The following is an 11,978-nucleotide window of genomic DNA, read 5'->3' as shown; positions in this document are numbered from 1 at the left end:
CTTCTTGCCTGACACAGAGCTCAGCCTGAGTCCTCCGTTGTTCCCACACCTTTCCGCTTTTCCCTTTCTAAACACGGGGCTTGGCTTTCCCTTCTACCACTTCTTGGCAACTCCAGCTGACACACACCAGGTTTCAAAAACCATCCACATGGGCCTAGCAACTCCAGCTGAAAGTTCCCTCAGGACTCACGCACCAACCTCTTCACGTGCCATCGACCCGTACGCATTCCGGTTGCTAAGACGGTCTCAAACCGGGCCCTCTCCTACGGTGGCCTGGGCATCTCCATTCTTCAGGCAGGGCTCCCGGCACTTGCCTTGCGCCACTTCGGCAGCGCGCCTGCGGATCCCTGACACGCAAGGCTACAAACAGCCACTCGTCCCCACAGGCTCTTTGCCCCAAAAGTCTAGAACCTTCAATTCCCATGAGACGCTCCGAGCAACAATCCCACCGTTTCTCCACGAGGCCAGGCTGATCGTCCCCTTGCAGATCTCTGCACACTCCAAACTCCTCTTCCCCGATGGCCAGATTTTGCGCCCTTTTGGAAAGGCATCTGAAGCTACTGGCAAACCTTCACTACTCCAGCCAAAGAAGCCCAGCTCCCTCAGCCTTGCTCACAAGGGACGTCCTCTGCACCCCGCCGTGCACCTCCAGAGCCATCCCCTCCAAGACCGCCACACCTGTCACGGAGCAAGCAGCCCTGAACGGGACACACCGTTGCAGCCCAGGGCTCTGGCAACGCCAAAACACAAGACCATTTCTTTCATGGGGGACGCTCCTCTTTTCCCTCCGGCCGCCTCATCCGCCAGGGCATGGATCTCCAAAGCACACCCGTGCTCCAGGGCCACGGCCATCGGAGCAAGCAGCACAGGAAGAGCAAAGCCCTTCCCTTTGGCCGACTTCTTGGCTGAGCCTTCCTCGCCTGCCTTGTTGCTGGCTCCGCCCAAACACAGCAGCAGGTGCAGCGCCTGCCTCCGTGCAAGGCAAGGGCACACTCAGGCTTCCAAGGCCCACGTGCACGGCCAGCCCCTCCAACACTGCCACTGCCTCTGGGCATTCACCGCAGGAGGGGAAACGCCTGCCCCCGCCCACTGACATCACCGCACATCCCTTGCAACCACAAAAGGAAAACAGGGGCTAAGATGAAAATAAAGGCAAGCCACAAAGTGAAAGGAAAAGTGACCACCGGCAGCAGCAGGCCTTTGCAGGTGGAAACAATGCTTGGGCAAAAAGACAGACCCACTTGCACAGCACAGACCGTGCAGCTGGCCCGGCAGGTGAAAGGGAACAGCATGGACGCCTCTCCACCACGCCTGACACCGGGGCCCCCGAGCCAGAGCTTTCGCAAGCCCGGCACACCGCTGCCACCACAATCCCCAACCACGCAGACCCCAACAAAACCCTTCCCCAAAACCACCAGAGCCACCAGCAGAGACTGGAAACTACGGGCGGAAACTGCCGGCAATCGGAAAGCGATGAAGGGAAAGCTGCCTGGCATACAAAGCCGCGCACCCGGCAGCACCCCAAGCACAGCCACCAGCAGCACCAGCCAGCCTCAGCAGGCGCCTCCTGCCCCTCACCACCCGACAGCAGACACAGAGCCACCATGGCTGCACCCACAGCCACACGGCCACGCCTGCCGCACGCCGCCCCGGCGCTCCTGCTCCTCCTCACCGCTCTGGCCACCAGCCTTGCCTGCCAACACCTGTGGACACACGAGGACACCTTCCCCGGTGACGCTCTCCGCCTCCTGCAGGACATGGCCGCCAACCACACACAGCTCTGCCACCTCCAAGAGCCGCCCTTCTTCCCCGACACCCTGCTCCACAACAACCTCCTGCCGCAGCAAGCCGCCGCCACCGCCCTCCGCATCCTGCAGCACCTCTTCCACACCCTCAGCTCCAACGGCACCCGCCAGCACTGGCCCAGCCAGGCTCGCAACCACCTCCTCAACAAGCTGCAGCACCACATCCACCACCTGGAGCAATGCCTCGCCGACAAGGCCACGCCCTTCAAAGGACCACGCAACCCGCTGCTCGCCATCAACAAGTACTTCAGGGACATCCACCTCTTCCTCCACGCCCACCAGCACAGCGCCTGCGCCTGGGACCACGTCCGCCTCGAAGCTCGTGCCTCTCTACAGCACCTCCACAACCTCACCCGCCCCATGCGCCGCTAGCGCAAACACCCACACGCCAAGCCTCGCCTACGCCCCAAAGCCGCCTCCTCTGCCCTGGCACCAGAGACAGGCCTGCCACAACCGTACAGCACCCGCAGCAATCAACCACTGCATCTCCAGCCATTCGGCCGCTCCCACTGAGATGGACAAAGGACTTTCTCTACGTATTTATTGACTGATCTAGTTATTTATTTATTTATTTATTTATTTATCTATTTATCTATTTCGTCAGGTACTTATTTTTCTACCTCTTCCCTTATTTATGACATCGGAAATAAAGACCTGTGACAAAACCCTTGCCACCGCCTCTCCTCTCTCTAGCACTGCAACCACTCTTTGCGCCAGGGGAAAGCCATCTCCCTGGAACACCTGCTCCAAGCCATGCTCCACACAGCCCCTGTCCACTCTCCTCAATGGCACCTGCCCAAGCAGCATCCTGCAGCAGCCCCTGTGCAAAAACACTGCCACCCTGTTCTTGGCCAACACCACGGAAGCACACAAAGCCCAAGGCTGGAGAGCACCGCTGCACCTCATCTGCTTTATCCTCTCCGTGCTCCATTCGTCCAATCCATGCCTCTCTGACTCGCAGGCAACGATGTCATGCAGGACACTAGAGTAAAAGCACGGCCCCCGACGTGCAGGAAGAGATGACAAGGAGGACTCCCTCGATAGCTGAAGGCTAATTAATTACTTTATTATACTCTATTATTTTATGCTATATTCCAATAGATTACACTACATCTAAACTGAAACTGCACAAGCACTCAACTCCAACTCATCTTGTGGCTGACCAAGAAGACACGGCTTGCAGAGACTGGTCAAGAAAACAAAACACTCCCAGCAGAATCCAATTCCCATCAGGTGAACAATCCTCCACCATGCATTTCACTTCTGCACAAAGAAAGGACCAGCAATTGGGATTAGAATTGTTTTTTCTTTCTTCGAGGCACATCTCTGCGATTCCCAGAAAACATCCTTGGGAAGTTGTGCCTTGATTTTCTTGTAAGAGAAATGCGGCCACAGGACACTGTCAAGCACTTTGCACAAAGCCAGGCGCACAAGGTCACTTAGCCTGCCCCTGTCCACCACTGCTGTGGAGCCCTAACTGCAGAACAGCGCCAAAACCACCAGGAATGGCCATTTTGCACTTTGGAATGCCATGCTGCCTGGTACCGATCACCTCTTTGCTCTCCATCGGCCTTAGCCTAGTCCCCAGGAGAAGCAGCCTCATCTTCTTGCCTGACACAGAGCTCAGCCTGAGTCCTCCGTTGTTCCCACACCTTTCCGCTTTTCCCTTTCTAAACACGGGGCTTGGCTTTCCCTTCTACCACTTCTTGGCAACTCCAGCTGACACACACCAGGTTTCAAAAACCATCCACATGGGCCTAGCAACTCCAGCTGAAAGTTCCCTCAGGACTCACGCACCAACCTCTTCACGTGCCATCGACCCGTACGCATTCCGGTTGCTAAGACGGTCTCAAACCGGGCCCTCTCCTACGGTGGCCTGGGCATCTCCATTCTTCAGGCAGGGCTCCCGGCACTTGCCTTGCGCCACTTCGGCAGCGCGCCTGCGGATCCCTGACACGCAAGGCTACAAACAGCCACTCGTCCCCACAGGCTCTTTGCCCCAAAAGTCTAGAACCTTCAATTCCCATGAGACGCTCCGAGCAACAATCCCACCGTTTCTCCACGAGGCCAGGCTGATCGTCCCCTTGCAGATCTCTGCACACTCCAAACTCCTCTTCCCCGATGGCCAGATTTTGCGCCCTTTTGGAAAGGCATCTGAAGCTACTGGCAAACCTTCACTACTCCAGCCAAAGAAGCCCAGCTCCCTCAGCCTTGCTCACAAGGGACGTCCTCTGCACCCCGCCGTGCACCTCCAGAGCCATCCCCTCCAAGACCGCCACACCTGTCACGGAGCAAGCAGCCCTGAACGGGACACACCGTTGCAGCCCAGGGCTCTGGCAACGCCAAAACACAAGACCATTTCTTTCATGGGGGACGCTCCTCTTTTCCCTCCGGCCGCCTCATCCGCCAGGGCATGGATCTCCAAAGCACACCCGTGCTCCAGGGCCACGGCCATCGGAGCAAGCAGCACAGGAAGAGCAAAGCCCTTCCCTTTGGCCGACTTCTTGGCTGAGCCTTCCTCGCCTGCCTTGTTGCTGGCTCCGCCCAAACACAGCAGCAGGTGCAGCGCCTGCCTCCGTGCAAGGCAAGGGCACACTCAGGCTTCCAAGGCCCACGTGCACGGCCAGCCCCTCCAACACTGCCACTGCCTCTGGGCATTCACCGCAGGAGGGGAAACGCCTGCCCCCGCCCACTGACATCACCGCACATCCCTTGCAACCACAAAAGGAAAACAGGGGCTAAGATGAAAATAAAGGCAAGCCACAAAGTGAAAGGAAAAGTGACCACAGGCAGCAGCAGGCCTTTGCAGGTGGAAACAATGCTTGGGCAAAAAGACAGACCCACTTGCACAGCACAGACCGTGCAGCTGGCCCGGCAGGTGAAAGGGAACAGCATGGACGCCTCTCCACCACGCCTGACACCGGGGCCCCCGAGCCAGAGCTTTCGCAAGCCCGGCACACCGCTGCCACCACAATCCCCAACCACGCAGACCCCAACAAAACCCTTCCCCAAAACCACCAGAGCCACCAGCAGAGACTGGAAACTACGGGCGGAAACTGCCGGCAATCGGAAAGCGATGAAGGGAAAGCTGCCTGGCATACAAAGCCGCGCACCCGGCAGCACCCCAAGCACAGCCACCAGCAGCACCAGCCAGCCTCAGCAGGCGCCTCCTGCCCCTCACCACCCGACAGCAGACACAGAGCCACCATGGCTGCACCCACAGCCACACGGCCACGCCTGCCGCACGCCGCCCCGGCGCTCCTGCTCCTCCTCACCGCTCTGGCCACCAGCCTTGCCTGCCAACACCTGTGGACACACGAGGACACCTTCCCCGGTGACGCTCTCCGCCTCCTGCAGGACATGGCCGCCAACCACACACAGCTCTGCCACCTCCAAGAGCCGCCCTTCTTCCCCGACACCCTGCTCCACAACAACCTCCTGCCGCAGCAAGCCGCCGCCACCGCCCTCCGCATCCTGCAGCACCTCTTCCACACCCTCAGCTCCAACGGCACCCGCCAGCACTGGCCCAGCCAGGCTCGCAACCACCTCCTCAACAAGCTGCAGCACCACATCCACCACCTGGAGCAATGCCTCGCCGACAAGGCCACGCCCTTCAAAGGACCACGCAACCCGCTGCTCGCCATCAACAAGTACTTCAGGGACATCCACCTCTTCCTCCACGCCCACCAGCACAGCGCCTGCGCCTGGGACCACGTCCGCCTCGAAGCTCGTGCCTCTCTACAGCACCTCCACAACCTCACCCGCCCCATGCGCCGCTAGCGCAAACACCCACACGCCAAGCCTCGCCTACGCCCCAAAGCCGCCTCCTCTGCCCTGGCACCAGAGACAGGCCTGCCACAACCGTACAGCACCCGCAGCAATCAACCACTGCATCTCCAGCCATTCGGCCGCTCCCACTGAGATGGACAAAGGACTTTCTCTACGTATTTATTGACTGATCTAGTTATTTATTTATTTATTTATTTATTTATCTATTTATCTATTTCGTCAGGTACTTATTTTTCTACCTCTTCCCTTATTTATGACATCGGAAATAAAGACCTGTGACAAAACCCTTGCCACCGCCTCTCCTCTCTCTAGCACTGCAACCACTCTTTGCGCCAGGGGAAAGCCATCTCCCTGGAACACCTGCTCCAAGCCATGCTCCACACAGCCCCTGTCCACTCTCCTCAATGGCACCTGCCCAAGCAGCATCCTGCAGCAGCCCCTGTGCAAAAACACTGCCACCCTGTTCTTGGCCAACACCACGGAAGCACACAAAGCCCAAGGCTGGAGAGCACCGCTGCACCTCATCTGCTTTATCCTCTCCGTGCTCCATTCGTCCAATCCATGCCTCTCTGACTCGCAGGCAACGATGTCATGCAGGACACTAGAGTAAAAGCACGGCCCCCGACGTGCAGGAAGAGATGACAAGGAGGACTCCCTCGATAGCTGAAGGCTAATTAATTACTTTATTATACTCTATTATTTTATGCTATATTCCAATAGATTACACTACATCTAAACTGAAACTGCACAAGCACTCAACTCCAACTCATCTTGTGGCTGACCAAGAAGACACGGCTTGCAGAGACTGGTCAAGAAAACAAAACACTCCCAGCAGAATCCAATTCCCATCAGGTGAACAATCCTCCACCATGCATTTCACTTCTGCACAAAGAAAGGACCAGCAATTGGGATTAGAATTGTTTTTTCTTTCTTCGAGGCACATCTCTGCGATTCCCAGAAAACATCCTTGGGAAGTTGTGCCTTGATTTTCTTGTAAGAGAAATGCGGCCACAGGACACTGTCAAGCACTTTGCACAAAGCCAGGCGCACAAGGTCACTTAGCCTGCCCCTGTCCACCACTGCTGTGGAGCCCTAACTGCAGAACAGCGCCAAAACCACCAGGAATGGCCATTTTGCACTTTGGAATGCCATGCTGCCTGGTACCGATCACCTCTTTGCTCTCCATCGGCCTTAGCCTAGTCCCCAGGAGAAGCAGCCTCATCTTCTTGCCTGACACAGAGCTCAGCCTGAGTCCTCCGTTGTTCCCACACCTTTCCGCTTTTCCCTTTCTAAACACGGGGCTTGGCTTTCCCTTCTACCACTTCTTGGCAACTCCAGCTGACACACACCAGGTTTCAAAAACCATCCACATGGGCCTAGCAACTCCAGCTGAAAGTTCCCTCAGGACTCACGCACCAACCTCTTCACGTGCCATCGACCCGTACGCATTCCGGTTGCTAAGACGGTCTCAAACCGGGCCCTCTCCTACGGTGGCCTGGGCATCTCCATTCTTCAGGCAGGGCTCCCGGCACTTGCCTTGCGCCACTTCGGCAGCGCGCCTGCGGATCCCTGACACGCAAGGCTACAAACAGCCACTCGTCCCCACAGGCTCTTTGCCCCAAAAGTCTAGAACCTTCAATTCCCATGAGACGCTCCGAGCAACAATCCCACCGTTTCTCCACGAGGCCAGGCTGATCGTCCCCTTGCAGATCTCTGCACACTCCAAACTCCTCTTCCCCGATGGCCAGATTTTGCGCCCTTTTGGAAAGGCATCTGAAGCTACTGGCAAACCTTCACTACTCCAGCCAAAGAAGCCCAGCTCCCTCAGCCTTGCTCACAAGGGACGTCCTCTGCACCCCGCCGTGCACCTCCAGAGCCATCCCCTCCAAGACCGCCACACCTGTCACGGAGCAAGCAGCCCTGAACGGGACACACCGTTGCAGCCCAGGGCTCTGGCAACGCCAAAACACAAGACCATTTCTTTCATGGGGGACGCTCCTCTTTTCCCTCCGGCCGCCTCATCCGCCAGGGCATGGATCTCCAAAGCACACCCGTGCTCCAGGGCCACGGCCATCGGAGCAAGCAGCACAGGAAGAGCAAAGCCCTTCCCTTTGGCCGACTTCTTGGCTGAGCCTTCCTCGCCTGCCTTGTTGCTGGCTCCGCCCAAACACAGCAGCAGGTGCAGCGCCTGCCTCCGTGCAAGGCAAGGGCACACTCCTCAACAAGCTGCAGCACCACATCCACCACCTGGAGCAATGCCTCGCCGACAAGGCCACGCCCTTCAAAGGACCACGCAACCCGCTGCTCGCCATCAACAAGTACTTCAGGGACATCCACCTCTTCCTCCACGCCCACCAGCACAGCGCCTGCGCCTGGGACCACGTCCGCCTCGAAGCTCGTGCCTCTCTACAGCACCTCCACAACCTCACCCGCCCCATGCGCCGCTAGCGCAAACACCCACACGCAAGGTCTCGCCTACGCCCCCAAAGCCGCCTCCTCTGCCCTGGCACCAGAGACAGGCCTGCCACCCAACCGTAACAGCACCCGCAGCAATCAACCACTGCATCTCCAGCCATTCGGCCGCTCCCACTGAGATGGACAAAGGACTTTCTCTACGTATTTATTGACTGATCTAGTTATTTATTTATTTATTTATCTATTTATCTATTTCGTCAGGTACTTATTTTTCTACCTCTTCCCTTATTTATGACACCGGAAATAAAGACCTGTGACAAAACCCTTGCCACCGCCTCTCCTCTCTCTAGCACTGCAACCACTCTTTGCACCAGGGGAAAGCCATGCTCCACTCAAGACCTACTCTAATCTCTCCTTCATATACAACTCTTAACATCCCTTATTTTCACTTCCCACTGGCACCTTCACAAGCATCATCTTCATCAACATCACTAGAGAAACATCCCTTGATGTTAGATATCATCCTCAGCCTTAGCCTCATCCTCATGCCTTAGCATTTCTTTTCTCAGTAGTTTGCAACTCCCTTCTCGATTATTGCCTCTGAAACCATCATGAGAGAGAAGGCCTGGACTTACTGGAAATGTTCCACTAGAGTGCCGTAAAGACAAACAGAGCATCAGAGTTCTTTTGCTATGAGGACAGATGCAGGTGTTATTTAGACTGGAGAAGGGTCCAGGGAGACCTTTATTCGGCCTTTTAACATTTCGATGGACCTTACAAAAAAGAAGCGAACTTTATTTTGAACTGCATTTGCAGTGACAGACAATGGTCTATAGAGGATATTTCTAAACTAAAAGAGAGTAGGTTTATATCAGGCATTAAGGAGAAATCCTTTACTGTGAGGATTGTGAACAAATCCTAGAGTTAGCTAGATTAACACATCCCTGGAAGTGTTCAAGGCCAGACTGGATGGGGCTTTGTTCAATATGGTCTAGGAAAAGGTTTCTCTTCCCAGGTCAGAGCTGCTTGCAATCAAATTACCTCTTTTAAGGAGTTGTTTTGAAGTTCTGGAGGACTGTGGAATGAAAATGGGAATAGGGAAGAATGTGAGGAGGAAGGAGCAGAAGTGCGATGGCACAGAAAGCAGTCCCATTCCCCATCCTCCTCTGCCACCTGGGAGATGAAGGTATTGAAAATCGTGACTGAAACTGAGTCCAGGAAAATATGAGAGGTGAAAGGAAGGTGTTCTGTGGATTTGTTTTTATTTCATTAACTACTTGCTAACTGCCCTCATTTGATTTTTGCTCATGTGTTAAACTAATTTCCTGAAGTCAAGCCTCTTTTGCCCATTGCCGCAACCAGAAAGTAATTTCTCCCTGTCCTTATCTCACACCACATGCCTTCTCCCTTGACTAGGTGAGTTGGGGAGCAATAGAGCATCTTGGTGGTCACCAGGCATTTAGCCTCTGTTAACACATTACAATACATGTATCCTGGCCCTGCAACTTCAAATATTTTGCATCTTGTTGCCACAAAGATAATTGCATGCATTTCAGTTGGCAATTCTTCAGGTACCAAAACTTTCTCTGGTAAAAGTCTTTATTCATGTCCTCATCTTTGGAGGTTTTAAATTCAGAGTCTGCAGTGTGATAGGGCTTTGTCTGAGTCATCCCTGTACTCACCTTTAAACTACCTGACTCTGGCTGCTCCAAGCTCTACATGGAGTACCTGGTACTTATTTAGGCCTTACCTTATGGCATTCATACAGTCTTCTCAGATCACCGCTCACTGCTCCATTTCTGCCTCTACACATACACCGCATCACTCTAGTATGTCACTGTTCTCAGCTACCTACTACCAAACCTTCTCTCCAAGTTTCTTACTCTACATTTCTGATAGGAAAATTCTTTAACATTTTGCAATCTAGATTGAGGCCATTTTGGAACCTATCTGGGCGCTCAGCCTGTCTCATATGCCATTTCTGGATCCAGATAAAGAAAAAAAGCTTTGTACACTCTCCCTCCTGCAGCTCACCTGCATTTGTTGCCATGATGCATATGCAAAGATCTATACCTATGACCACATAAAACATCTCAGATACACCTACTGGCTACCAACTTGTGTACTTGCTGTTCAACCTTATCTCTTGGTAAAAGAAACACTTAAAACTTTAACTAGATTAGACAAAATTTCATAATGCTACAAAAATTAGACATTTCTCCACTGAGGAGCACAGAGCACACTTCGTCTATTTAGAGATTTTGCAGCTGGACAAATGCATAATGCAACAGTTGCTCTGTATCAATTTACACAATCCTTGGATAAATTTCAAAAGAACGAATACAGAACACAAGGAAAAGCTCTTAACCACCGTTCAATGAATCAATTTATGTGGCACAAATGATCAACAGTGAAGATAACTTCTTTAAAATTAAGCAAGTCATTTACTTACCATTGGCAGTCTGGATTGAAGCATCTGGAGATCATCATAACCATAAATCTGCTTAAAGACAGATAAAAATACAACATCATTATAACACTTTTTTCTGATGCTGATCAGTTTGGGGCTTTGAACTGGGTTTGACTTAAGCCCAGTCTGTGTTAAACGTCTACAGCCGTATGTTGCATTGTGCTATCATGGGGCACTGCAGCATTTCAAGGAGAGTAGAAGTTAAAAAGGCTTATCACTCTGATGTTGTTTCCTGGTGACAATGTCCTCTAAGGAGAGTTTGACTGTCCCATCTTCAACACAGTTTTCCCAGACACATCATTCCTGAACTTATGAAAAAATCTACCATGCATTCAGATTTGGGAGTAAGAACAACAGCCCTCTTTGCTGTAATCATTACTTCAAAGAGCATTAAGATTAAAGAGTTGATGACTTGACCACAACACAACCTCCTGGGTATCTCCTCACATTCAGTTTGATACAGAAAAGTTACTGATATAAAGGTTCGGATTCAAAAATCAGATAACCAAAAATACGCTGATGCTGGTCAGACATCAAAAAGCTATGTGCAGTCTTTCAAATCATGACAGACAGGCACACATGTCCATGGCACATTTCAGTCACTACTATGGCAAATCCATTCCAGTAACACAACCCTAAAGGAGCCTAAATTTATTCCAAGGGCCTAAAACCTGTTAATACTGAAAACCACAGCCACACCCATGTTTAGCTTCAACAGCAGCCAGATCAGGTCTGTACCAAAAGCTCTGCAGTTTACAATCGACAGTAAGCCTCCATTGAACATACTTCAGATGATCTTTAGCATTTGAAACAATAATTCCAGGTGTAACATGTGCCACCAGAAATGACTTGGCATAGACAGTAGCAGGTCTGGAGGGCCCACTTTCGCCAAGGGCTAAGAAATCAAAAAGAAACAATGAAACTGCTTACTGGGTAGGCAGGCAGAAGTCCTCCAGGTCCCACAATATACTGGTTATGCAACAAGGGTGGTACACCTTGGGGCAGGTTTGGGGGTGCTTTGCCTGTAGAATCAAAATACAGACACTTTAACAAGCCTTTAGAAAAGAAAAGGCTTCAGCATTGAGACAAGACAGCTCACAAGTTGTGGCAGCTGCACCATCCTAAAGAGAAGATTTTGTGCTGTTTGATGAATATGCTCAGAATAGCCTGAAGAGTTTAACCATGCCTCAAGGGAGGGAAAGCACAGGCTACTTTAGCCTGAAAACAGTCCTATCATAGAATAGCCTGAATTTGTCATTTACTTTGTCCAAGAGGATTATAAGAATTACAAGAATACAAGGATTACAAGATTACAGAACTTCTCTTTCACTCAGTTCTTTCCTGAAGGCAAATTTAGAAATTATTCTCAATCTGAGAGAGAAAATTCTCTTCTTCCATTTCCTGCTCTGTCAATGCATTCCCTTTACCACCAGCAACAGACTGGAAAGCACTAAATGTTGCCAGCACGCTTTCTGTGGGTGACTTACTATAGCTAGGAA

The 11,978-nt window shown here is 52.5% G+C and overlaps 3 protein-coding genes across 19 annotated transcripts in view; 2 read left to right on the top strand and 1 right to left on the bottom strand.

Moving 5' to 3' along the window:
- Positions 1-11,978, bottom strand: part of UBAP2 (ubiquitin associated protein 2) — a 418,367-nt gene that overhangs the window by 25,281 nt on the left and 381,108 nt on the right. For 14 of the 17 annotated variants that reach the window (XM_050987429.1, XM_050987419.1, XM_050987427.1 and 11 more), the window contains 2 exons: positions 11,410-11,501; positions 10,462-10,512 (listed from right to left, as the gene is read on the bottom strand). In XM_050987429.1, the coding sequence (XP_050843386.1) occupies positions 10,462-10,512; positions 11,410-11,501 (143 nt within the window). The remainder of the gene's footprint in view (positions 1-10,461; positions 10,513-11,409; positions 11,502-11,978) is intronic. The other 3 variants (XM_030236672.2, XM_050987421.1, XM_050987424.1) reach the window with 1 other exon arrangement.
- LOC127061108 (interferon-like) lies at positions 1,589-3,172 on the top strand. Its single transcript, XM_050987440.1, has one exon. It carries the CDS (start codon positions 1,605-1,607, stop codon positions 2,175-2,177), a length of 573 nt encoding a protein of 190 aa, XP_050843397.1. The 5' UTR covers positions 1,589-1,604; the 3' UTR covers positions 2,178-3,172.
- On the top strand, positions 4,997-6,580 carry LOC127061106 (interferon-like). The gene has a single exon (XM_050987438.1). It carries the CDS (start codon positions 5,013-5,015, stop codon positions 5,583-5,585), a length of 573 nt encoding a protein of 190 aa, XP_050843395.1. The 5' UTR covers positions 4,997-5,012; the 3' UTR covers positions 5,586-6,580.

The sequence above is a fragment of the Serinus canaria genome, chromosome Z, assembly GCF_022539315.1.
Source record: "Serinus canaria isolate serCan28SL12 chromosome Z, serCan2020, whole genome shotgun sequence".
NCBI classification, from domain to species: Eukaryota; Metazoa; Chordata; class Aves; order Passeriformes; family Fringillidae; genus Serinus; species Serinus canaria.
This window is presented reverse-complemented; position numbering and strand designations above follow the sequence as displayed.